Source organism: Anomaloglossus baeobatrachus, chromosome 9, assembly GCF_048569485.1.
Source record: "Anomaloglossus baeobatrachus isolate aAnoBae1 chromosome 9, aAnoBae1.hap1, whole genome shotgun sequence".
Taxonomy (NCBI): domain Eukaryota; kingdom Metazoa; phylum Chordata; class Amphibia; order Anura; family Aromobatidae; genus Anomaloglossus; species Anomaloglossus baeobatrachus.
In genome coordinates, this window is record NC_134361.1 from 119641777 (window position 1) to 119668075 (window position 26299).

Here is a 26299-nt window from a genome sequence, read left to right on the forward strand (position 1 = left end):
CTCTGTCTCTAAGAAGCCTCTCACAGTACTCCTTTCCAGACCGATGGTTTGCCGATCATCTGGACAGGCTCTTTTTTTGTCTGACGCCACGGGAGGAAAAGAGTACCTCCCTCCCCCAACTCTAGCCCAGGATGTTTTTTTACTAGACACGCAGGGCCCAACCTTCTCAGCCCTCCTCGAGTCCACCTCGTCCTGGCAGTCTAGACAAAGACCGAAGAGTCACGTCCTCCTCCATCTGGGCCACCGCCTCAGACCACAAATGGGTGTGATACCTTGTGTCTTCTGGTTACCACATTGAATTCTGTACCCGATTCCCTGGTCAGTCTTTTCTCTCAAAACCCCCCCGCCCCCCAAAGGCTCCAAAACACCACGAGGCCTTCTCCTCAGCAATACACTTCCTCCAAACGACGGGGGTGATGGTACCTGTTCCGGACGGCGAGAGGTTCAAGGCCTTCTATTACAACCTCTCGTGGTCCTCAAAAAAGGACGGGTCAGTTCGTCCCATCCTGGACCTCTAACACCTGAGCAAAACATGTGCACGTAAGGAGATTCAGAATGGACTTCCTAGGGTCCATTATTACCTTTTATGGTCGAAGGAGATTTCCTTGCCTCCCTAGCTATCAGGGACGCGTACCTGCACATACCCATCGTTCCAGCTCACCAAAAGGTCCTCCGCTTCGCGGTTCAGGACTTCTTTTTTTTTTTTTTCTCATTTGTGGCCCTACCCTTGGCTCTGCCACAGCACCAAGGGTCTTAACTAAGGTCATGGCGGCCGCCATGAGTGCCCTTCACGCCAGGAGAGTGGCTGTTCTACCTTGCTTGGATGACCTTCTCATCAAGGGCTCAATCAGCGTGCTGACCTCTGTGGGCACCCTATCCCGCTTAGGGCGGCTTCTGACTCAAGTCAAATCATCCCCGGTCCCGTCAAAATCCGTCACCTCCCTGGCCATGTCCCTGGACACTCTTCGGGGCTTGATATTTCCCCTCAAAACAAGGCGACTGCTCTACAACAAGCGGCACACTGCCCTCTACGTACTCCTCTTGCTCCATACGATTCAGTATGAGAGTGCTAGGTAGGATAGCGGCGGCTATAGAGGCAGTGCTGCTCGCTTAGCCACACCACCGCCCACTGCAGCTTGCCCTTCTAGCTGCCTGGGACAAGAGCCCCTCTTTCCTTGGACGAACTTTTCACCTGACACCTTCAGTCAGGTATGCGCTTTGCTGGTGGCTTCAGTCCTCTTCCATATCGAGAAGGAGTTTTTCTCCCCCAAGTGGACTGACTACTCCTGACCACGGACGTCAGCCTCTTAGTCTGGGGAGCAGCGTACTGGCTCCACACTGCTTCGGGACGTTGGACACCCCAGGAGTCTTCCCTTCCCAGAAATCATCCTGAAAATCAGCGCAATCTTCTCGCGCTCAGGTCATTCCCCCCTTCTGCTAGCAGGTCGTTTGATTCGGGTCCAATTGGACAATGCAACAGCTGTGGCACTGTGGCATAGGTCAATCGGCAGGGAGGTACCAGCAGCAAGACAGCTTATCTCGAGGTCCTCAGGATCCTTACCTGGGCCGAATCGACAGGGTTCTGTGTTTTTCAGCGTTACAAATACCGGGAGTAGAGAACTGGGCGGCGGACCTTCTAAGTCGCCAAGGACTGGCTGCCGGAGACTGGTTTCTCCACCCAGAAGTGTTCCCGCACATCTGCACTCACTGGAGTACACCAGACGTGGATCTAATGGCCTCAAGGTTGAACGCAAAGGTACTCGCGTTCTTAGCCAGGTCACGTGATCCACAGTCCATTGGCGCGGATACTCTAGTCTCCTGAAGTCGTTTCAGTCTGCCTTACATGTTTTTCGCCTCTGCCCCTGCTGCCGCGAGTAATCAGGAAGATCAAGGCAGAAGGGGTCCCTGTGATACTAATAGCACCGGACTAGCCCAGGTGCGCCGGGTATGCTGAATTAGTACAATTGCTCATGGCGCCTCGTAAGCATCCCAGACCTGCTGACCCAAGGGCCCATTTCCCATCAGAACTCCAGAGCCCTGAAGCTGACGGCCTGGCCATTGAGACCTGGACTTTAACAAGAGCGAGATCCTCTCCTGCGGTCATCTCCATCATGTACAGTGCCCGAAAGCCGGCCTTCATCCCGTTTTTACCACCGTACGGGAAAAACTTTCCTTTCCCAGTGCAGGGAATCTAATGTCCAACCTATGCCTCTGGCGATCCCCAGAATTCTTGATTTTTTTTTTTTTTTTCTTTGCAGTCAGGTTGCAAAAGGGGTTGACCCTCAGCTGCCTTAAGGGGCAGGTTTCATCTCTCTTGATATTCTATCAATACCGCCTAGCTTGCAATCCGCAAGTAAAGACTGTCCTCAAGGATGTTTCCCATCTAGTTTCCCTGTATAAACGGTCGCTGGACCCGTGGGACCTCAATCTCGTTTTGGACGGTATTCAGAGGTCCCCTTTTGAACCTCTTAAGGAATCTTCTCTTGCTCTTCTCTCCTGGAAGGTAACATTCTTAGTGGCGATTACGTCCATCAGACAAATTTCGGAACTGGCAGCACTCTCTTGCCGCAAACCCTTTCTGATCTTTCATCAGGACAAGGTGGTTCTACGCCCCCTTCCGGATTTTTTCCGAAGGTTACTTCCCCGTTTCATATGAACGAGGACATTGTTCTGCCTTCCTTTTCTCCACACCCAGTCCATGGGGTGGAAAGGGTCCTATATTCGCTAGACCTTGTGAGGGCTCTCAGATATTATGTACCTAGGACAGCCTCTTTAGGAACATAGACTCCTTGTTCGTCATTCCTGAAAGGCCTATGAAAGGACAGGCAGCTTCATAGGCAACGCTGGCTCGCTGGATTCGCTCTGTGATCCAGGAGGTCTACCGCTTGCAACTCAAGCCCATTCCTAGTGGGCTGCGGACTCATTCCACGCGAGCAGTTGGCGCCTCTTGGGCCATTAGGCATCAGGCTTCAGTGGAACAGAGGTGTAAGGCTGCGACCTGGTCTTGCCTACATACTGTTTCAAAGCATTACTGAGTCCATACCCAGGCTTCGGCTGAGGCGAACCTAGGTAGGAAAATTCTGAAAACGATAGTGGAGTAGTAGGCGCTCCTGGCTATCTGGGACTGGTTCCTAGTCCTTGGGTTGCGTTGTTTATTGTTTACCCACTCATGGACTGCTTTAGGACGTCCCATGGTCCTGTGTCCCCCAATGAGGCGTCAGAGAAAAACGGATTTTTGTGTACTCACCGTAAAATCGTTTTCTCTTAGCCATCATTGAGGGACACAGCACCCTCACTTTTGCCCTGTTGGGCCTTAGCTTTTTTCTGTCTCAGTACTATTTTGTTATGAGTATTCACTCACGTTTTTTGTTACTTGTTCTCCTACTGCTTGTGTACTAAAACTGAAGTAGCGTGGCTGGGCCAGGGGGTGTATACTGCAGGGGAGGAGCTAACATCTTTGCATCTACTTAGTGTCCTCCTATGGATAAGCAGCATAACACCCATGGTCCTGTGTCCCCCAATGATGGCTAAGAGAAAACGATTTTACGGTGAGTACACAAAAATCCGTTTTTTAAAGCTACTCATTGTATAAGGCGGGAAGGAGTTTTTATTATTTAACTTGCATGTTTTTATTAGGGTATATTCCCACGCTCCACATACACTGTGTTCTGGACGCCGCGTGTCTTCTCCTGCAGAGACTCAAGTATTCTCAGCGGCCCAAGCCCATGATCGGGGTTCAGGCAGCTGCGGACTTTCTCTCTGTTCTCCCTGCGGAGAACACTCGCGTCTCCTCAAGCATAGTTTGACACCCTGCAGCTCAAAAAGCTGCACCACAGGTCAGTTTACGCTGCGGGATAAACAAGCACAGTAAGCAGCAGGAGCTTTCTATTAATCCCATCCACTGTGCTTCTACTATACAATGCAGCGTTTTGGACACTGTGTATTTACGCTGCTAATCCCAATCATGGGAACCCGGCCTTAAAGAATTATAAAATTTAGCTTTATAACCCTGTAACAAAAATTTAAACAATGCAATAAAACATGCATCACCTTATACCATGAATGAAAAGAGCATGCAGAGTAATATTGAGCTACTTCTTCCAGTAGTTGTCTATAGGCACCAGGAAGGAAATGTTTTGTACAGAGTACAACACGAACCCTCTAATCTACCCATTGTCTATATTAGAGGAATGAGTACCTGGTAACCAATTGTCCAACAATGTCTCAATTTAGTTTTATATGCATATCCTCTATAATGCTGCCTTTTTGAAGGGAATCTGTCAGCAGGTTTTTGCTATCCCATCTGAGAGCAGCATGATGTAGGCAAAGAGATCCTGAATCCATAGTTACTTAGGTTGAAAAAAGGCCTAGGTCCATCTAGTTCAACCTTCCTCCACCAGTTCTACATTTGGTCACTAAGTCATTTATAACCAACAATGTTTTGTGTACTGAGGAAATCATCCAACCCTTTTTTAAAAGCTTTTATAGTTTCTATCATTACTACCTCTTGTGGTAGTGTATTCCACAGTCTGACTGCTCTAACTGTAAAGAACCCTTTCCTATTTAGCTGTCGGAATCGCTTTTCTTCCACTCGCAGTGAGTGCCCCCTGGTCCTTAGTATTGTCTTTGGAAGAAATAAGTCATGTGCCAGTCCTTTATATTGACCACACATGTGTTTATACATATAAATGAGATCTTCTCTGAGACGTCTTTTTTCTAAGCTAAACAAATCTAACTTTTTCAACCTCTCATATGGGAGGCCTTCCATCCCTTGTAGTAGTCTAGTTAGCCGCCTTTGAACTGACTCTAACTTCTGAATGTCCTTTTTAAAATGTGGAGCCCAAAACTGGATCCCATATTCTAGATGTGGCCTTACAAGTGATTTATAGAGTGGTAACAATACGTTGGGATCTAATCTCTCTTTTTATACACCCTAGAATCTTGTTTGCTTTAGCAGCTGCTGCCTGACATTGAGTGCTGCTGCTCAGCTTATTTGTAATGAGAATACCCAAGTCCTTCTCCTGTTCTGTAGTCCAGAGTTTACTTCCATTTAATGTATACTCAGTTATAGGATTACTCCGTCCTAGGTGCATTACTTTACATTTTTCAACATTAAATCTCATTTGCCAAGTATCTACCCATTCTGACATCTTATCCAGATCTTTTTGTAATATTGTACTATCAAGGTCAGTTTTTAATATCCTACATAGTTTGGTGTCATCAGCAAAGACTGACACTTTACTATCAATCCCATCCACAAGGGAGAGATAAAGAGATTTAAAAGAATAGGTCCTAGCACAGATCCCTGCGGCACCCCACTGCTGACTATAGCCCCTTTAGAGAATGTACCATTTATGACTACTCTTTGTTTCCTATCTTTTAGCCAATTCCTTACCCAGTTGCATATAGTTTCTCCTAGTCCTTGCTTCTGGAGCTTTAGTATAAGGCTATTATGTGGTACAGTATCAAATGCATTTGCAAAGTCCAAATAAATCACATCAGCTGCATTACCAATATCCAGGTTTGCACTTACCCTCTCGTAGATCTCGTAGAACCCCACCCAACAGGTTGGTTAGACACGACTTATCTTTCATAAATCCATGCTGTTTATCAGTTATTATATTATTTTCTGCAATATATTTTTGCATGTCATCCCTTAAAATGCCCTCAAAAACTTTGCATACTACTGATGTCAGGCTTACTGGACGGTAGTTGCCTGGATCTACCCTCTTACCTTTCTTAAATATCGGTACCACATCAGCAATCCTCCAATCCTGAGGCACCAACCCTGTTACAAGCGGGTCTAAGAAGATAAGATACAGCGGTCTGTCGATTACGGAGATCAATTCCCTCAATATTCATGGATGAATGCCATCTGGCCCACGGGATTTGTCAATATTTAATTTACTCAGACACAGGCGTACTTCTTCTTGTGTTAAATTAATTATATCGGGTGGTGAACTTTGATTTTTCACTTGTTGAATGATCCCTAGAACAGTCAGCTCCTTGGTGAACATAGATGAGAAGTGCCTGTTTAATATCTCAGTCTTTTGTTTGTCCTCTATAGCTAACTTGTTATTATATTTTAAGGGGCCGATACTATACTTTGTTTTCCTTTTGGCATTAATGTATTTTTAAAAGATTTTGGGATTTATTTTAATGTCCTTGGCGATTTTTGTTTCAGTAGCTAAATTTGCTTGCTTGATTTCTTTTTTACATTTCCTATTAATATCATACTTCTGAAATGCTGTTTCTGTATTCTCAGCCTTTAAGATTTTAAACGCTCTTTGTTTTTGTTTTATTATACTTTGTACAGTCTTATTTATCCATAGTGGTTTCTTTTTATTTCTGGACATTTTATTACCAGAGGGTATAAGTTTTTTACAGGACTCTAGTAGTATATCCTTAACCCCTTAACGACCCATGACGTACTAGATACGTCATGGATCGTGTTCCGGTAAGCCCCGCCCCCTGCCGCCGGTCGGCGGCGGCGATCGGCGCACATATCAGCTGTTATCAACAGCTGATATGTGTGCCTGCTAGCCGCGGGTGGAATCGCTTCCACCCGCGGCCATTAACCCCTTACATTTCGCTGCCAAAGTCTTGGCAGCGATATGTATATGGGCGCCGCCATGACAGTGACTTACCCCGCCCCCGCCGGAAGTCACGTGACATGATCACGTGACTTTCGGCGGTTGCCATGGTAGCACAGGGTCATGTGATGACGCCTGTGGCTAACATGAGTCACTTCCTCTCAATGCCGGAATACAGCCGGCATTGAAAGTGAAGCAGCAAATCTGCAGTTCTCAGCTCTGTAGCTGAGATCTGCAGATTGTGCAAAGCGATGGGATTGCTGATCGCAATAGCCCCCTAGGGGGACTAGTAAAATAAAAAAAAAAAGTAAAAAAAAAAGTTTTAAAAAATTAAAAAAACCTAAAAGTTCAAATCACCCCCCTTTCACCCCATTGAAAATTAAAGGGTTAAAAAAATAAAAAATACACACATATTTGGTATCGCCGCGTTCAGAAATGCCCGATCTATCAAAATATAAAATCAATGAATCTGATCAGTAAACGGCGTAGCGGCAAAAAATTCCAAACGCCAAAATTACGTTTTTTGGTCGCCGCAAATTTTGCGCAAAATGCAATAACAGGCGATCAAAACGTAGCATCTGCGCAAAAATGGTACCGTTAAGAACGTCAGGTCAAGACGCAAAAAATAAGCCATCACTGAGTCTCAGATCCTGAAAAATGAGAACGCTACGGGTTTTGGAAAATGGCGCAAGCTTGTGAATTTTTTTTAACCCCTTAGATACAAGTAAACCTATACATGTTTGGTGTCTATAAACTCGCACCGACCTGAGGCATCATACCCACACATCAGTTTTACCATATAGTGAACACGGTGAATAAAATATCCCAAAAACTATTGTACAATCCCACTTTTTTTGCAATTTTTCCGCACTTGGAATTTTTTTGCCGTTTTCCAGTACACTATATGGTAAAACTTATGGTTTCATTTAAAAGTACAACTCGTCCCGCAAAAAACAAGCCCTCATATGGAAAGATTGATGGAAAAATAAAAAAGTTACGCCTCTCGGAAGAAGGGGAGCAAAAAACAAAAACGCAAAAACGGAAAGTGCCCGGGGGCTGAAGGGGTTAAACTTACCGCATTTATGTTCAACGATGTATCAGATTACTGGGTGCATCTGTTCTGACACAATCAGAATTTTTAGATTTCGCCATCTAGCAGAGCCAAGAGAGCCCCCCCCCACCACCACCAGGTTCTTAGTAGAGATTTAACACTAGAAGTCCCAGGAATTTAGAGCTCCATAGGGTTCCAATGGTAGAAATGTCAAATGACCCCTCTCTGGGACTTCTAATGTTAAGGTGAACAGTGAGGAGTCAGAGGAGAGGATATGCTGGACTACTGTGAAGCTTGACACTGTAGTCTGAGCAATGAGAAGTCCTGCTGCTTTAACAAACATAAAAAATTAACAACAGATCGGGCCTTGAGAAGACAGGCATCCCTGAATTCTTTGTGTTAACCCCTTAACGACCTTTGACGTACTGAGTACGTCATGGTGACATGGTGCTAAACGGCCCATGACGTACTCAGTACGTCATGGCGAAATCGCGGTCCCGGAGCCCCGGGGAGTGAAATTTGTTTAATTAAACGGTAGATTCGGAAAGGAGGGGACCTCTGCCTGACCTCAGGAGGGGTGGTGTCTCCTCCCCGAACCTACAGAGGCTGTGATTGGCTGACAAACGCCGCTCAGCCAATTACAGTCACTGTAATGTGTCAGCCATTGAAAATGGCTGACACATTGAAATCCAGCCATAATCAGTGCTGCTGTAGCACTGATGACTGGCTGGAGCTGGGTGAACTTTGTTTCACCCACCCCCAGCTCTGATTGGAGAGACCGGCCTTGTGACCGATCTCTCCCAATCACTGTGGATCTTGTGCCGGTGACCGCTACCCTCAGCTTCACTCCGTCCGTGAAAGCTGATGAGAGCGGTCGCTGTAGGTGCCCATCGGTAAGTTATAGCCCCCCCCCGATCCACCGCTGCTGCCCGCCGATCCACCGCTGCTGCCCGCCGATCCACCGCTGCTCCCCGCCGATCCACCGCTGCTCCCCGCCGATCCACCGCTGCTGCCCGCCGATCCACCGCTGCTGCCCGCCGATTCACCGCTGCTCCCCACGATCCACCGCTGCTCCCCGCCGCTGTCCCTGCCCGCCACGCCGCTGTTCCCGCCGCTGTCCCTGCCCACCACGCCACTGTTCCCGCCGCTGTCCCTGCCCGCCACGCCGCTGTTCCCGCCGCTGTCCCTGCCCGCCACGCCGCTGTTCCCGCCGCTGTCCCTGCCCGCCACGCCGCTGTTCCCGCCGCTGCCCCTGCCCGCCACGCCGCTGTTCCCGCCGCTGTCCCTGCCCGCCACGCCGCTGTTCTCGCCGCTGTCCCTGCCCGCCACGCCGCTGTTCCCGCCGCTGTCCCTGCCCGCCACGCCGCTTTTCCCACCGCTGTCCCTGCCCGCCACGCCGCTATTCCCGCCACTGTCCCTGCCCGCCACGCCGCTTTACACGCCGCTGTCCCCGCCGCCACCGTCCCCTTTCAGTCGCACCCACCTTTTTCAGCCGCCGCTGCACCCGAACGGCCGCCGCCTCCATCGGCTGCCACTGCACCTAATCGGCTGCCGCCTTCCATGTGCTGCCTCCCCTCCCCCCCCTCCATGTGCTGCCTCCCCTCCCCCCCCTCCATGTGCTGCCTCCCCTCCCCCCCCCTCCATGTGCTGCCTCCCCTCCCCCCCTCCATGTGCTGCCTCCCCTCCCCCCCTCCATGTGCTGCCTCCCCTCCCCCCCCTCCATGTGCTGCCTCCCCTCCCCCCCCTCCATGTGCTGCCTCCCCTCCCCCCCCTCCATGTGCTGCCTCCCCTCCCCTCCCCCTCCATGTGCTGCCTCCCCCCCTCCATGTGCTGCCTCCCCTCCTCCCCCCCTCCATGTGCTGCCTCCCCTCCCCCCTCCATGTGCTGCCTCCCCTCCATGTGCTGCCTCCCCCCTCCCTCCATGTGCTGCCTCCTCTCCCCCCTCCCTCCATGTGCTGCCTCCTCTCCCCCCTCCCTCCATGTGCTGCCTCCTCTCCCCCCTCCCTCCATGTGCTGCCTCCTCTCCCCCCTCCCTCCATGTGCCGCCTCCTCTCCCCCCTCCCTCCATGTGCCGCCTCCTCTCCCCCCTCCCTCCATGTGCTGCCTCCTCTCCCCCCTCCCTCCATGTGCTGCCTCCCCTCCCCCCTCCTTCCATGTGCTGCCTCCCCTCCCCCCTCCCTCCATGTGCTGCCTTCCCCCCCTCCATGTGCCATCGCTCTCTCCCATCAGACTGCCCCCCTCCCTGATCTGCTGCCTGCTCTCTCCCATCCTTTTCACCCTCCTTCATCTGCTGCCTTTTCTGTCTGCTGTGATCCTGCTGCCTAGATCCATCCTGTAAGGTAGCTATCCCCAATCTCACCTCCCACCCCCCCATCCTCCGCCGCTCCTCCATCCGCTGCGCCCTTTCCCATCCTCCATCCGCTGCGCCTTTTCTCATCTGCCGCTCCTCCATCCGCTTCGCCTTTTCTCATCTGCGCTCCTCCATCCGCTGCGCCTTTTCTCATCTGCCGCTCCTCCATCCGCTGCGCCTTTTCCCATCCTCTGCCGCTCCTCCATCCGCTGCGCCTTTTCCCATCCTCTGCCGCTCCTCCATCCGCTGCGCCTTTTCCCATCCTCTGCCGCTCCTCCATCCGCTGCGCCTTTTCCCATCCTCTGCCGCTCCTCCACCCGCTGCGCCCTTTCCCATCTTCCATCCGCTGCGCCCTTTCTCATCTGCCGCCCCGCCCTCTCGCATCGCATTATCCAGCGCAGTTGCTCGCTTCCAGACTGCAGTGGATGATGCGATGCGAGACTCGTGCATTGCTCTCACGTTTGGCACTGGTCTTAGTGGCAGGCGCGCATTTTTTTTTTTTTTACTGATGTCTGTATTTTTTATTTCGCCAAACTAATTTTTTTTGTATGGGGGGGGTCTAGTTTCCAAAATGGGATCACATGTGGGGGAGCTCCATTGTTTAGGCACCTCAGGGGGTCTCCAAATGAAACATGGCGTCTGCTAATAATTCCAATCAATTTTACTGTGAAATGGCGCTCCTTCTCTTCTGAGCCCCGCCGTACGCCCAAACAATTGATTTCCACCACATATGAGATATCGTCGTACTCAGGAGAAATTGCACAATACATTTTATGGTGCATTTTTTCCTGATACCCTTGTGGAAAAAAAAGCTACCTGTTTGAAAAAACAATTTTGTGGTAAAAAAAAGAATAAAATATTTTCACGGCTGAACATTACAAACGTTTGTGAAGCCTCCAGGGGTTCAAAGTGCTCACTAAACAGCTAGATAAATTCCATGAGGGGTCTAGTTTCCAAAATGGGGTCAATTGTGGGGGAGCTCCATTGTTTAGGCACTTCAGGGGGGTCTCCAAACGCAACATGGCGTCCGCTAATAATTCCAATCAATTTTGCTGTGAAATGGCGCTCCTTGCCTTCCGAGTCCTGCCGTGCGCCCAAACATTTGATTTCCACCACATATGGGGTATCTGCGTACTCAGGAGAAAATGCACAATACATTTTATGGTGCATTTTTTCCTGATACCCTTGTGATAAAAAAAGCTACCTGGTTGAAGCAACAGTTTTGTGGTAAAAAAAATTTTTTTTCTTTTCACGGCTCAACGTTATAAACTTCTGTGAAGCCCCCAGGGGTTCAAAGTGCACATCAAACATCTAGAAAAAATATTTGAGGGCTCTAGTTTCCAAAATGGGGTCACTTATGGGGGAGCTCCATTGTTTAGGCACCTCGGGGAGTCTTCAAACCCGACATGGCGTCCGCTAATGAGGGCAGCTAATTTTGCACTCAAAAATTCAAATGGCGCTCCTTGCCTTCCGAGTCCTGCTGTGTGCCCAAACATTTGATTACCACCACATATGGGGTATCTGCGTACTCAGGAGAAAATGCACGATACATTTTATGATGCATTTTTCCTGATACCCTTGTGAAAATACTAATTTTTATGGCTAAAGTAACATTTTTGTGTTAAAAAAGTAAAATTTTCATTTTTTCGTCTACATTGCTTTGGTTGCTGTGAAGCTCCTAAAGGGTTAATAAACTTCTTGGATGTGGTTTTGAGCAGAGTGAGGGGTGCAGATTTTAGAATTGGGTCACTTTTGGGTATTTTCTGTCGCCTAGGTTTCTCAAATCACTCCAAATGTGATGTGGTACCTAAAAAATTTTTTTTGTAAATTTTGTTGGAAAAATGAGAAATTGGTGATGAACTTTGAACCCTTCTAACTTCCTAACGGAAATTTTTTTTTTTTTCAAAAATTGCGCTGGTGTAAAGTAGACATGTGGGAAATGTTATTTAGTAACTATTTTGTGTGACATATCTCTCAGATTTATGGGCATAAAATTTCAAATTTTGAAAATTGCAAAATTTTCAAAATTTTCGCCAAATTTCCGAAATTTTCACAAATAAACGCAAAACATATCGGCCTAAATTTACCACTGACATGAAGTACAATATGTCACGAAAAAACAATGTTAGAATCGCCAGGATCCGTTGAAGTGTTCCAGAGTTATAACCTGTCAAAGTGACACTGGTCAAAATTGCAAAAAATGGCCGGGTCTTTAAGGTGAAAACAGGCTGGGGGCTGAAGGGGTTAACACTTGCCTGCTGTCTTCAGATTAAATAGAAAAAACCTGCTGACAGATTCACTTTAAATATTTCAATAACCTATTACTCTGTTTTTGAACATTAAATAATGGAAATATCTCGAGTGTGTAATGTGATATACTAGCAATATGCCAATACACTCTGATCAGTGGAGCCTCTGACGGTCCAGGGAATGAATACAGGGATATGATTGGGGCACTTATGTAGTTTAAGATTTTAAAATTCAGTTTGTAGCTCTGCAATGTTAGTCCGTAGAAAGGTGAAAAAAAATCTCCATTTGGTGTAAGCCGGTTTCCTTAATCTTAGGGGAAAAATTCTTCACAATTCCAATAATGATTCTCTGGATCAATGACCAGTTTCTAGTAGTCCAGAAAACAGATCTTGTTTAGAATATTTAAAAATAAATAAATAAACTTAATTGAAGTAAGTAGTGTAACACCCTTTTTAATACATATTTTTTCTTGGTATAGATTATTCCAGGCATGATATAGATTTTTTTGTTTTATTTTCTTACATCGCCATATGCCCATTAAGTTTACCTTTTATAATAGTGGAGAACCCCTTTAAATTTGCTTACAACTGTTGTTTTTCTTTTTTGTTTTTTTTTTCTTTTTCTACATTAAAGGGAATCTGTCACCAGGTTTTTGCCACCTAATCTGAGAGCAGCATAACATAGGGGCAGAGATCCCGATTGCAGCGATGTGTCACTTACTAGGATGCTTAGTGTAGTTTTGATAAAATCAGTGATTAATCAGCAGTAGATTATCATTAGAGGACTTGGCGTGCTGCAGGTAGTCCAGTATATTCATGATCCCTGTATAACTGCTAGTTCTGCATCAGAGAAAACATTGATTTTATCAAAATGACAGCAAACCGCTCAATAAGTGACACATCGCTGGAATCAGGGTCTCTGTCTCTGCATTATTCTGCTCTCAGATGGGGGGCAAAAACCTGGTGACAGATTCCCTTTAATAATGTATTGACTGACATGACAGAGCAGGGGGTTGGGGAGAGGCGCAATGATGATTGTGCGAGCAGTTTCTGTCACTTGCAGGACTCTGGATCTATCCATGATATGTGACAAATGCTGCTTGCCCAATCCTTGCTCCCTGCTACAGCTCTCCACTGCCAGGGTTGTCATACCATTACATCATGACATTACAGAGGCAGAAGACTGTGAGAGGGGTGCAGCAGGGAGCAGTGATCATCTGAGCAGCGTCTGTTAAATACATCACTCTGGGTCTATCCCAATTATCTGTGCATTATTCTCTGATAGCGGGGAGAGAACCAGAGTGTTCTATGTAAGAGTATTCCAGCTCTTCTCTACCGGTGCAGTAAGAAGAGACCTCTGTGTGATAGTTACAGATCAGCCCCCCCCAGGTCATAGTGAAAACAGCAGTTCTGCCCTTCTCTGGAGGCATTGGCTTTTTTCTTCTTCTTGTTTCATGCTGCCTACTTATAATAATAATAATAATAAAAAAGTTTTATTTCTATAGCGCCAACATATTCCGCAGCGCTTTACAATTCAGAGGGGACATGTACAGACAATATGAGACAATACAAAATAACAAAATTAAGATACCAGGAGGAGTGAGGACCCTGCTCGTAAGCTTACAGTCTATGAGGAAATAGGGGGGCACAAAAGGGGGAGGGGGGGAGAGGGGGGAGAAAAGCTTGTCATATATAATCCAGCCATCGATTTAATAGGGGATTCAAAACCAGCTGCATGAACCTGTCATTGGCCAGAATTTATACAGGTACAGGGGACAACAATTGGAAGTACATTTTATGTTATGAAGAGCAGAAAGGGTCTAGATTAGATCAAGGCAGTGAGGTGATAGGCCAGTCTAAAGAAATGCGTTTTTAGGGCCCGCTTAAAGGTGTGGATGTTAGGAATTAATCGGATTGTTCTTGGTAGTGTGTTCCAGAGCATTGGCGCAGCTCGTGAGAAATCTTGAAGACGGAAGTGGGAGGTTCGAATTGTTGAGTCTTAAGCTGGTGTCACACATAACGACGACGACAACGACGTCGCTGCTACGTCACCATTTTCTGTGACGTTGCAGCGACGTCCCGTCGCTGTCGCTGTGTGTGACATCCAGCAACGACCTGGCCCCTGCTGTGAGGTCGCCGGTCGTTGCTGAATGTCCAGCTTCATTTTTTGGTCGTCACTCTCCCGCTGTGACACACACATCGCTGTGTGTGACAGCGAGAGAGCGACGAAATGAAGCGATCAGGAGCCGGCACTGGCAGCTGCGGTAAGCTGTAACCAGCGTAAACATCGGGTAACCAAGGGAAGACCTTTCCCTGGTTACCCGATGTTTACGCTGGTTACCAGCCTCCGCTCTTGCTGCCAGTGCCGGCTCCTGCACTGTGACATGTGGCTGCAGTATGCATCGGGTAATTAACCCGATGCATACTGTAGCAAGGAGAGCAAGGAGCCAGCGCTAAGCAGTGTGCGCGGCTCCCTGCTCTCTGAACTGTGACATGTAGCTGCAGCACACATCGGGTTAATTAACCCGATGTGTGCTGCAGGAGAGCAAGGAGCCAGCGCTAAGCGCGGCTCCCTGCTCTCTGAACTGTGACATGTAGCTGCAGCACACATCGGGTTAATTAACCCGATGTGTGCTGCAGGAGAGCAAGGAGCCAGCGCTAAGCGCGGCTCCCTGCTCTCTGAACATGTAGCACAGCGACCTTATGATCGCTGCTTCTGCTGTGTTTGACAGCTAAGCAGCGATCATAACAGCGACTTACAAGGTCGCTGTTACGTCACCGAAAATGGTGACGTAACAGCGACGTCGTTGTCGCTGTCGTTTAGTGTGACACCAGCTTTAGGTCATTAGCAGAGCGGAGGGCACGGGTGGGGTGATAGACAGAGATGAGGGAGGAGATGTAGAGTGGTGCAGAACCGTGGAGAGCTTTGTGAGTGAGAGTGATAAGTGTATGTTGGATTCTGTAGCGGATAGGCAACCAGTGCAATGACTGGCACAGAGCAGAGCCATCAGTGAAGCAGTTGCAGAGGAAAATGATCCTGGCTGCGGCATTCAGAATGGATTGGAGAGGGGAGAGTTTAGTAACAGGGAGACCAATTAATAAAGAATTACAATAATCCAGGCAAGAATGAATGAGAGCGACAGTAAAGCGGGCTTTACACGCTACAATATCGCTAGCAATTGCACCCGCCCCCGTCGTGCATGCGATTTCGTGTGATCGCTGCCGCAGTGAAAATTATCGCTGCGGCAGCGTCACACGCACTTACCTGGTCGGCGTCGTCGCTGTGACTGCCGAATAATCCCTCCCTCAAGGGGGAGGGACGTTCGGCATCACAGTGACGTCACTAAGCGGCCGGCCAATCAAAGCGGAGGGGCGGAGATGACGTAACGTCCCACCCACCTCCTTTCTTCCGCATTGCGGCCGGCGGCAGGTAAGGAGACGTTCCTCGCTCCTGCGGTGTCACACACAGCGATGTGTGCTGCCGCAGGAGCGACGAACCACATCGATAATCAACTATTACCGATTTTTAGTTTTGGGACGACCTCTCCATGGTGAACGATTTTCACCATTTTTGAGGTCGCTTAAGGTCGCTGGTAAGTGTTACACGCTGCGATACCGTTAATGACGCCGGATGTGCGTCACTAACGTGACCCCGATGATAAAACATTAACGATATCGTAGTGTGTAAAGCCCCCTTAAGAGTTTTTGCAGAGTCAACGGTATCAATATAGCCACTGGTATGGTATTTATGGATTATCAAGACCGTATACAGCAAAAAAATACCTAAAACATAACCTTTAATAAGTCTCTTAAAAAAAGAGGTTCACTTTACCTCTGTTAAAACAAATATCTGTCACAAATACTGTCGTGCTATGGTACCCACTTCTTCTAATAAGGCATCAATCGACTCTGTTACGGAATATATATAAAACTGACCACCAGGCCAAAAAACTCTGTACAGAATCATAAATTGACAACACACCGGGGAAAAATTAGGTAAATGTCCCCACTGATGAGTTTGTCTATACAATTATGCAGTAGTCCTTTCAGACAGTTGTGCGGGACTAATGCAAATTAATAAGTGACCAGTTGATTGAATGTCACATATAACATTTCTGACCAACAAGCACCAGTGGTTCAGAACAAATGTGACAATGCTCACAAATACCCAACCTTCATCGGAGCATTGTGCATATAGAAAGATTGGAACAATGTCACCGGTTCTGGTGCATTCAGTTTCCACAGTTTCCCATCATTATAGGCATCTTCACAGTCCCTTTCACTCTGGATCTGGGATCCCTTTAGATTGGGGTCACTGTCTTTCCCAAATTCTCCTTCTCCCGACGCGTTTCATATGTCCCATAATCATCAGGGGAGTTAGAATGAGGAGATACAGGTTCCTGTTATGAAACCTTTCATGGGTTCACAGTGACAGCACGCATCATCCAGGCAACCAGTTTTGTGGCCTGGTGGTCAGTTTTATATATATATTCTGTAACAGAGTGCATTGATCACTTATTAGAAGAAGTGGGTACCATAGCACGACAGTCTTTGTGACAGATATTGGTTTTAACAGAGGTAAAGTGAACCTCTTTTTTAAGAGACTTATTAAAGGTTAGGTTTTAGGTACTTTTTGCTGTATACGGACAGAGTCAACGGTAAGAAAAGGTCGAATTCTAGAGATGTTTTTGAGGTGGAATTGACAAGAACGAGCAAGTGAACGAATGTGGGGAGTGAAGGAGAGATCGGAGTCAAATATAACCCCAAGATAGCAGGCGTGCTGCTGGGGCGTAATGGTAGAGCCACACACAGAAATAGTAATATTGGGTTTCGGAAGATTAGGAGAGGGAGGAAACGGAAGTTCAGTTTTTGACAGGTTCAGTTTTAGATAGAGGGAGGACATGATGTTGGAGACAGCGGACAGACAATCGGTAGTATTTTGCATTAGTGCAGGGGTGATGTCAGCAATAGATGTGTACAGTTGGGTGTCATCAGCATAGAGATGGTACTGGAAACCAAATCTGCTGATGGTTTGTCCAGTAGGGGCTGTGTATAGAGAGAACAGGAGGGGGCCTAGGACTGAACCCTGAGGAACCCCGATCGTAAGGGGAAGAGGAGAGGAAGAGGATCCAGCAAAGGATACAGTGAATGAGCGGTCAGAGAGGTAAGAGGAGAACCAGGAAAGCATGGTGTCCTTCAGCCCGATAGAGCGGAGCATAGTGAGGAGGAGCTGGTGATCCACAGTATCGAATGCAGCAGAGAGATCCAGGAGGATCAGTAGGGAGTGTAGTGACCATTAGATTTAGCTGTAAGTAGATCATTAGAGACTTTAGTAAGGGCAGTTTCAGTAGAATGTAAGGAGCGGAAACCGGATTGTAGAGGGTCGAGGAGAGAGTTATCTGACAGATAGCGAATTAGACGGGAGTGAACCAGGTGTTCCAGGAGTTTGGAGATGAAGGGGAGATTATAGACTGATCTGTAGTTAGCGGCACAATTTTGGTCCAGGGATGGTTTAAGTAATATGTGTATGCTGGCATGTTTGAAGGAGGAGGGAAAGACACCAGAGGCGAGAGAGAGATTGAATATTTTATTTAGGTGAGTGGTGACAGCTGGGGTGACAAATTTAAGGAGATGTGAGGGAATAGGGTCACTGGTGCAGGTAGCAGGGCGAGAAGATCAGAGGAGCTTGATGACTTCTTCTGTGACCGGATCAAAGAGTGAAAGTGAGCTAGATGAAGTGTAGGAGGGCAGACAATGTGTGGTGTTATGAGGCTGGGAGGAAATTTCCTGGCATATATGGTCAATTTTTTTCTTTAAAATAATTGGCCAGGTCATCTGTATGGAGGTTGGTGGTTGGGGCCAAAACTCTTGGTCCGAGGAGGGAATGGAAAGTATCAGAGTCATTTAGGATTGCTGGCTAGAGAGGTGATGAGGGTGTTAAAATATGCTTGTTTGGAGAGGTGAAGGGCACCATTGTATGTTTTGAGCATAAACTTATAGTGGATGAAATCTTTGGCAAGATTGAATTTTCTCCACAGACGTTCAGCGCACCTAGAACACCGCTGGAGAAAGCGTGTTTGCAACATGTGCCAGGGCTGCTGCCGTTTGCGCCGAGTTGCTCTGCGTGTAGCAGGTGCAGCTTCATCTAGGGCGTTCTGTGGGGTTTCATTGTAATGTTTTACAGCAGAGTCAGGACATGAGAGGAAGGATATTGGGGCCAGTGATGACTGCAACTTCTTCAGAAATTTCTGGGTATTAATGGCATGTATATTCCTATATGGGAGGTAAGGGGGGGTGTCCTGAGTGGGTTGACAGCTCTTGACTAAGAATGAAACAAGGTTTTGGTCAGAGAGATCGGGAGAGGGGAGTTAGTGAAATCATGCACTGAGCAGAGACAGGAGAAGACCAGGTCCAGCGTATTCCCACCTTCATGTATAGGAGAGTTAGTTAGTTGTGAAAGGCCAAGAGAGGAGGTTAGAGATAAAAGATGAGTGGCAGCTGGGGAGGGGGGATCATCAATAGGAATATTAAAGTCCCCCATGACAAGAGTGGGGAGGTCACAGGCTAGGAAATGTGGGAGCCAGGTGGCGAAATGATCCAAGAACTGACTGGTTGGGCCTGGAGGGCGATACACAACTGCTACTTGCAGGGAGAAGGGTCTTTAAAGCCTGACAGTGTGAACCTCAAAAGAAGGGAAGATAAGTGAGGGAACAGGAGGCATGACCTGAAAAGTGCAGTTTGGGGAAAGCATCAGACCAACACCTCCACCTGATCTGTTGTCAAGTCTAGGGGTGTGTGAAAATTGTAGGCCACCATATGAGAGAGCAGCAGTGGTGGTGTCTGACTGCTGAATCCAGGTCTAAGTAAGAGCCAGGAGGTTGAGGGAATTGGAAAGGAAGAAGTCATGGATGAAGGAGAGTTTGTTACATACTGAGCGTGAGTTCCAAAGGGCACAGTTAAAAGAGACAGAAGGTATGCAACGAATATGAATGAGATTTAGGGGGTTTCTGAGTATGCCAGGGAAGGAATTGAGCTTACTATTATAAGAAGGTCCTGGATTAGGTGCAGTATCTCCTACTAAAAGGAGAAGGAGAATAGAGAGAGTGAGCATGTGTTTAAGAGATTTATGAGAATGTCTATTACGTTGCATGGTGGGAGTGGATGGATCTGGATGGTTTATAATTTGGAAAAGTGCATGAGAGCAGTATATAGGAGAGGAGAGAAGGACTTATGATTGGGCAACATCGTACAGGGGAAAAGTAAACTCTCCCAGAGGAGAATCTTTAATGCCCCCTTGGTTAGTGTATTTGGTCCCATAAACTTCGGAAACCAATATTGCCGCAATGGAGAGGAAAACTAATAAATTGTAGTTTTCAATTTTTTAAGCTCTTCAGCCCTTAAACTGGCTACTATTGCACGATTAAACATGTAAACATTTGTTGAAAGATCCTCTTTAATCAATGCATACACATAAAGGTCCTCTTTAAGCAATGCATACACATAAAGGTCCTCTTTAAGCAATACATACACATAAAGGTCCTCTTTAAGCAATGCATACACATAAAGGTCCTCTTTAATCAATGCATACACATAAAGGTCCTCTTTAAGCAATGCATACACATAAAGGTCCTCTTTAAGCAATGCATACACATAAAGGTCCTCTTTAAGCAATGCATACACATAAAGGTCCTCTTTAAGCAATGCATACACATAAAGGTCCTCTTTAAGCAATGCATACACATAAAGGTCCTTTCATTGTAAAACCTTTTTGAGTTTGGATGGAAACCAGATAAAAGCCTGCCCTCAGGAAGTAAAACTCTCCCAAGACTTCCACATAGCTAAAGCTCCTTTTATTTAGTGATGCTATATGCAGTCCTTGTTTTCGGGATTAAAATGGTGTGTGTAGGAACGTCCCGCTTGTTCTTTCCTCCTGCTCCTTTTGGACAGGCGTCAGGTTTTCCTTTGATGCAATTTGTTCTCTTTAGTGTGTTTGACGAGTTGCAAAATCATTACAGAGAGATTGCCTGGTTCGGTTTTGCGAAGGCTTTCCTGAGCGCACTTCAACAAGCGCTCTGCAATTGTGTGCATTGAGTGGGAAGTGTAAAGAGTGGCAGATTGAGCATCTGATGAAAGGTGTTGTGTCTACCAATACACACGGCCTTAATTACTTTCCCATTGTTTGTGCTTGGTAAGGATGATACGATACTCCGGCCCTCAGTTTATTTCATGAACATGCTGGGTATAAATGTTTTCTCTGCTCTTCATCTGCCGCCCGTTCTGTTTGCTAATGTAACATCTGAGCTGGTTTCGTTACAGCTTGTAGTGAGCAGGACTCGGAGTCTGGAGCGCGGCTCACGTGCCGGATTCTGCTTCATCTGTTTAGGACGCCTCAGCTGAACCCCTATGAACCAGACAGCAGTAAGTGTACAGTTTATATGGTGAATTAGTATTGAGAGGTAAAAATAAATCATTTTGGTTTTCATCATGGGGTTTTTTTCTTTTTCAGATAAAGCAACATTTGGCATTCGCTCGTCTTGTGACCGTCATCTTCTAGCCGCATCTCAGAATCGCATCGTACCAGGAGCACTTTTTGCTGTTCTCAAGGCAATATTCATGCTGGGTCAGTTGTATTTTCTTTTCTTTTTCTTTTTTTTTGTGAGGAGGTGTATCATTGTAACATGACTGTAATGGCCTCCCAGGCATGTTCCAATACTGGTAAAGGAAGTGTTTGGGACCTTAGCATCGTAAAAAATGGAAAAGCTTAAACTTGATAACCTTCTTTAGTGCACAACAATACATCAATCTTTTCTAGTGTCGGGCAAGGGTCAGACCACGTGGGTGTCCATGTTCATGGCTTCATTAGGAGCCTCTGTTGTAAACTATACTATTATGTTTGGCAAAAAGACAGACCGCTGGAAAGAAACTGAGTCCACATTTTCTTGTATTTGGGCGCCACATAACTGAAGCCAGTGACTATCGGCTTGCTTTTATACTGCTTTAAAGATTTCAAACGCAAACCCCAACAATTGTGGATCATGGTGTAGATGTCGTCCAAACTTGGCCCCAGAAAAGCTTGTGCTTCCCATTACTTCATCACTTTTAACAGGGTAAGAGCAAATTCAGACATCTATGCAAATTGGACTTTACTTAAAGGAAATTTGTCACCAATTTTGCAACCTAATCTGAGAGCAGCATAACGTAGAGGCAGAGACCCTGATTCCAGTGATGCATCACTTACTGGGCTGCTTAGTGTAGTTTTGATAAAATCACTGTTTAATCGGCAGGTAGTCCACCATATTCATATCTGCTAGATCTGCAGCAGAGAAAACATTGATTTTATCAAAATAACAGCAAACAGCTCCGTAAGTGACACCGCTGGAATCAGGATCTCTGTCTCTACATTATGCTGCTCTCAGATGAGGTAGCAAAAACCTGGTGACAGATTCCCTTTAAGTAGAGAAGGAAAAAGAGGTATACTGTACAGGGATCACTACACAAATTAGAAAAGTGAAAAAACTTTATTTGTATACACAAGGTGGACAAATCCTGGCTCAAAGAGTGACAGGAGCACACAGTTGGACAACTTTAAAAACAATTAAAAAGCCAGAGGCATCAATCCCCAACAGACCGGCCTCTAGAAAGGATGTCACAATAATAGTATTATACATATATGTAGGTACAAAAATGAAACACTCCTTTCTAAATATACCGTATTTTTCGGACTATAAGACGCACCGGACTATAAGACGCACCCTGGTTTTAGAGGAGGAAAATAGGAAAATGAAATTTTAAGCAAAAAATGTGGTCATGACACACTGTCATGGGGCAAGGATCTGCTGCTGACACTGTTATGGGGGTAATGTCCCCAAATTCTCTACTAAGGTGCCGCATCCTGGTAATGATCCTCCCTGCCTGGTATATACAGTATATGTCCCTCATCCGCTATACACCGTAATCCTGCCATATGGCCGCATCCTGCTATATACTGGCATGTGGCCGCATCCTGCTATATAACCCATCATGGCATATGGCCCCATCCGGCTCATAATATGCCCCCATCCTGCTCATAATATGCCCCCATCCGGCTCATAATATGCCCCATCCGGCTCATAATATGCCCCCATCCGGCTCATCATATGCCCCCATCCGGCTCATCATATGCCCCCATCTGGCTCATCATATGCCCCCATCCGGCTCATAATATGCCCCCATCCGGCTCATAATATGCCCCCATCCGGCTCATAATATGCCCCCATCCGGCTCATAATATGCCCCCATCTGGCTCATAATATGCCCCCATCCGGCTCATCATATGCCCCCATCCGGCTCATCATATGCCCCCATCCGGCTCATCATATGCCCCCATCCGGCTCATCATATGCTCCCATCCGGCTCATCATATGCCCCCATCCGGCTCATCATATGCCCCCATCCTGCTCATAATATGCCCCCATCCGGCTCATAATATGCCCCCATCCGGCTCATAATATGCCCCCATCCGGCTCATAATATGCCCCCATCTGGCTCATCATATGCCCACATCCGGCTCATCATATGCCCCCATCCTGCTCATCATATGCCCCCATCCTGCTCATCATATGCCCCCATCCGGCTCATCATATGCCCCCATCCTGCTCATAATATGCCCCCATCCGGCTCATAATATGCCCCCATCCGGCTCATAATATGCCCCCATCCGGCTCATAATATGCCCCCATCCGGCTCATCATATGCCCACATCCGGCTCATCATATGCCCCCATCCGACTCATCATATGCCCCCATCCTGCTCATCATATGCCCCCATCCTGCTCATAATATGCCCCCATCCTGCTCATAATATGCCCCCATCCGGCTCATAATATGCCCCCATCCGGCTCATAATATGCCCCCATCCGGCTCATAATATGCCCCCATCCGGCTCATAATATGCCCCCATCCGGCTCATAATATGCCCCCATCCGGCTCATAATATGCCCCCATCCGGCTCATAATATGCCCCCATCCTGGTGTATGGCCGCATCCTGTGGCACATAAAAAAAATAAACGTTCATACTCACCTCACTTTACCTCACTCCCTGCAGCATCGCTCGTCCTTCCGTCTGTGTCAGCGGCAGCGCCGCTGATTGGAGCCGTCCCCATTACCCTGCTGGATCGCGATCATCTCCTGTGTCTGTCCCAGTGTCCCGGCCGCTGCGTGTGGACACGTGCGCACAGCGATGACGTCATCGCTGTGCGGACGCTAGTCTCCACTCAGCTGCCGGCACAAACACAGGAGATGATCGCGATCCAGCAGGGTAATGGGGACGGCTCCAATCAGCGGCGCTGCCGCTGACACAGACGGAAGGACGAGCGATGCTGCAGGGAACAGTGAGTACTGTACACTCACTGATTCACTGCTCCCCGCGCTGATGATGACGCGCGGGGAGCAGTGAATACAGCCGCACATGATCACTCCAGGCCGTAGTTGCCAGGGGTGATCACGCGAGCCGGCTGTTTATCCCCCGCCCATCATCCCGCCCACCTGTCAGCGCCGGCTTCAGCGCTGAGGGATGATGGGCGGGGGATGGACGTGCATATTAAATGAGCGGGTCCACGTGGTCACGGCAGGCTGCTACAGCCTGCTCGTGCCCCCGATGACCCGCTCCACCGCAGCACCCACATTCCCCGCAGCCACATTCAGACCATAAGACGCACCACCCACTTTCCCCCAACATTTGGGGGAAAAAAAGTGCGTCTTATGGTCCGAAAAATACGGTAGTTGTTATCACGTTCCCTCTCTCCCCTATTGTGTAATCACATACCCTTCCTCTCCTTCTATTGGACAAGACAGGTAAATCTCATTGGCAACAAGAATTAATGCATAGAGAAATGATATATGAGCTCAGATGGACAAGTGTCCCATATGTTCAGCATACAATGATGTGCAATACAGCATACATGTCCTATAAACATATATGAATAAATACTTCATATAGGCATCCTGCTTAGCAAAATATAATAATGTGTAATACAGCATATATGTCCAACTAACATATGATACATAAATGCCTCATATCGGCATCCCGCTTAGACACGTGTGACAAAGAGTTGGGTCAGCTGGAACATGCAGAATAAAATACATGGGTGACGCGTGAATAATGGTCTCGAATTATATTGCGTTACCCGTACACATAGAAGAGACAATCAATCTCAGACATCAACTTACTGACATAAAAAGGTATGTATCAGATTAAAGCATAAAGTTGCCACCTAATGGTCCCAAAGGGGGATAATCACTCACAATAGAGTAGAGTCACACACTCCACAGGGTTAAATCAGATCACCCTGATAAGCAGGTTAGTCAAAGGACAAAGCTGCAGGTCTCAGCCAAGAAGTATATATATGTTATGAGATGACTAGGAATATCCTAGCATCTGTGGTTGCAAATGCAGTAGATGGAGGAGGGGATCAGGTCCATACTTACAATCAATAGGACCAAGGGGGATGGGAAGGTATATGTGAGGGGGAGGAGAGATTTGACAGCATGAAAACCCCACGCATATCGCCACTCCTTGTGTGGCTTCCTCAGGGGAAAGAATAAGTGCACATAAGGTCCTGTCGGCAGTGAGTGCCTACAATGGCAGCGTGTCACTGTTGCACTGACTGCATCGCAGGCACTCACTGCCGACAGGACCTCCTTTACTGCATACTGTAGCGATCTGGGACATCAGCTGGACCCCCATACGGAATTACAGACTTATCCACTTACCTGTGGGGCAAATGAGAGGATGATGAGATTGATGGCCTAATCAATCAGACACATCCTGAAATTCATATATCCCCTGATGAACCCCGACACATCGGGAGGAAACGCGTCGGGATCAACATCAGTCCTGGCAGATAAGTACTGGGACTCTCAGGCCTATCATCTATATATGTAGGTTAGGACCCTAACCTTACTTATCCCCCATCTATCATAGCCAGCTAGTATTCTGTGCAATTTTGGATTGATATATCTTGTATGGGATCAGGGTCTAACCTTGGATTATGATCTGTGACATATGACTGTATAATCACTTCAGCACATTGCACTTGGTGGTGGTGTAGGTCATGTGATAGTGACAGGGGCAAATAGGGATAGCCGCTGAGGAACGGGGGCACCCAAAACATTAAGGTGAATTTAACCTCCGTTGTCAGGAAAGGATCAGCTTTAGGGAGCATCAGGCCCTTTATCCTGAATATTGTGATATCTTATGCATATATATATATATATATATATATATATATATATATATATTTGACAGCCCCTAAATAGGAGCGACACAATCGCACGCCAGTATTGCCCACTGCCCTATTCAGAACCTCACCTGTTTTATGCACTTCACGACATTGGTCAGTGACTTCACAATTGGGTATGGCCCTAGTGTTCATATCTGGGAAAGACTATTTTTAATGGATTTAATAAACGTGATGTTTTAGAGGTTTTTTTCTTTGGTTTGATATAATTAATCCTCTTTACTATACACTATGATTTATGGTCTTTATACTATTCTGAAAATAGACTAATTAAAAAATGACAGTTGCAAACTACGTCTGAGGCCATAGTGTAAGATCAGTCAGTGTGCATGAAGTATTACAATTCAGGCTTCTAGTTGATGCTTCATTAGAAATGTGTTGCTATTGGTTTGCTTGCTGTGAAGGCTGCATGATTTTGCAAGCTAATGGCTCGCCTAACAGTAAGCATTCCCTAATGATGCAACAGAAGGCGTCTGCGACATTTAGGAAGAGCATCTCTACAGACACAGCCTGGATGTCCGCGACACGTGTGCAAGCGTCTCATCAGCCCTAATTCAGATTGTTTTCTCAAGGTGAACTTGATTGGTCGTCATATTCCCATTTGGATCATTGTCACTATACAAGATGCATCATTATTATCCACTTCTGATTAGCGATATTTGCCCTCTATTCAGTCTTACGAGCGTGCCATACAATGGTAAGGGCTATTATATACAGTATGTGAGACATTATACAGTTTTACATTGAAATAATTTTCTGAGATAGCTAAAATGTCAGTA

At 46.9% G+C, this 26299-nt stretch overlaps 1 protein-coding gene across 1 annotated transcript in view; it reads left to right on the top strand.

Annotated features, from left to right (window-relative positions):
* Window positions 1–26299, top strand: part of MED12 (mediator complex subunit 12) — a 166217-nt gene that overhangs the window by 93876 nt on the left and 46042 nt on the right. The window contains exons 24-25 of the mRNA XM_075323968.1: window positions 20560–20661; window positions 20750–20863. Coding sequence (XP_075180083.1) covers window positions 20560–20661; window positions 20750–20863 — 216 coding nt within the window. The remainder of the gene's footprint in view (window positions 1–20559; window positions 20662–20749; window positions 20864–26299) is intronic.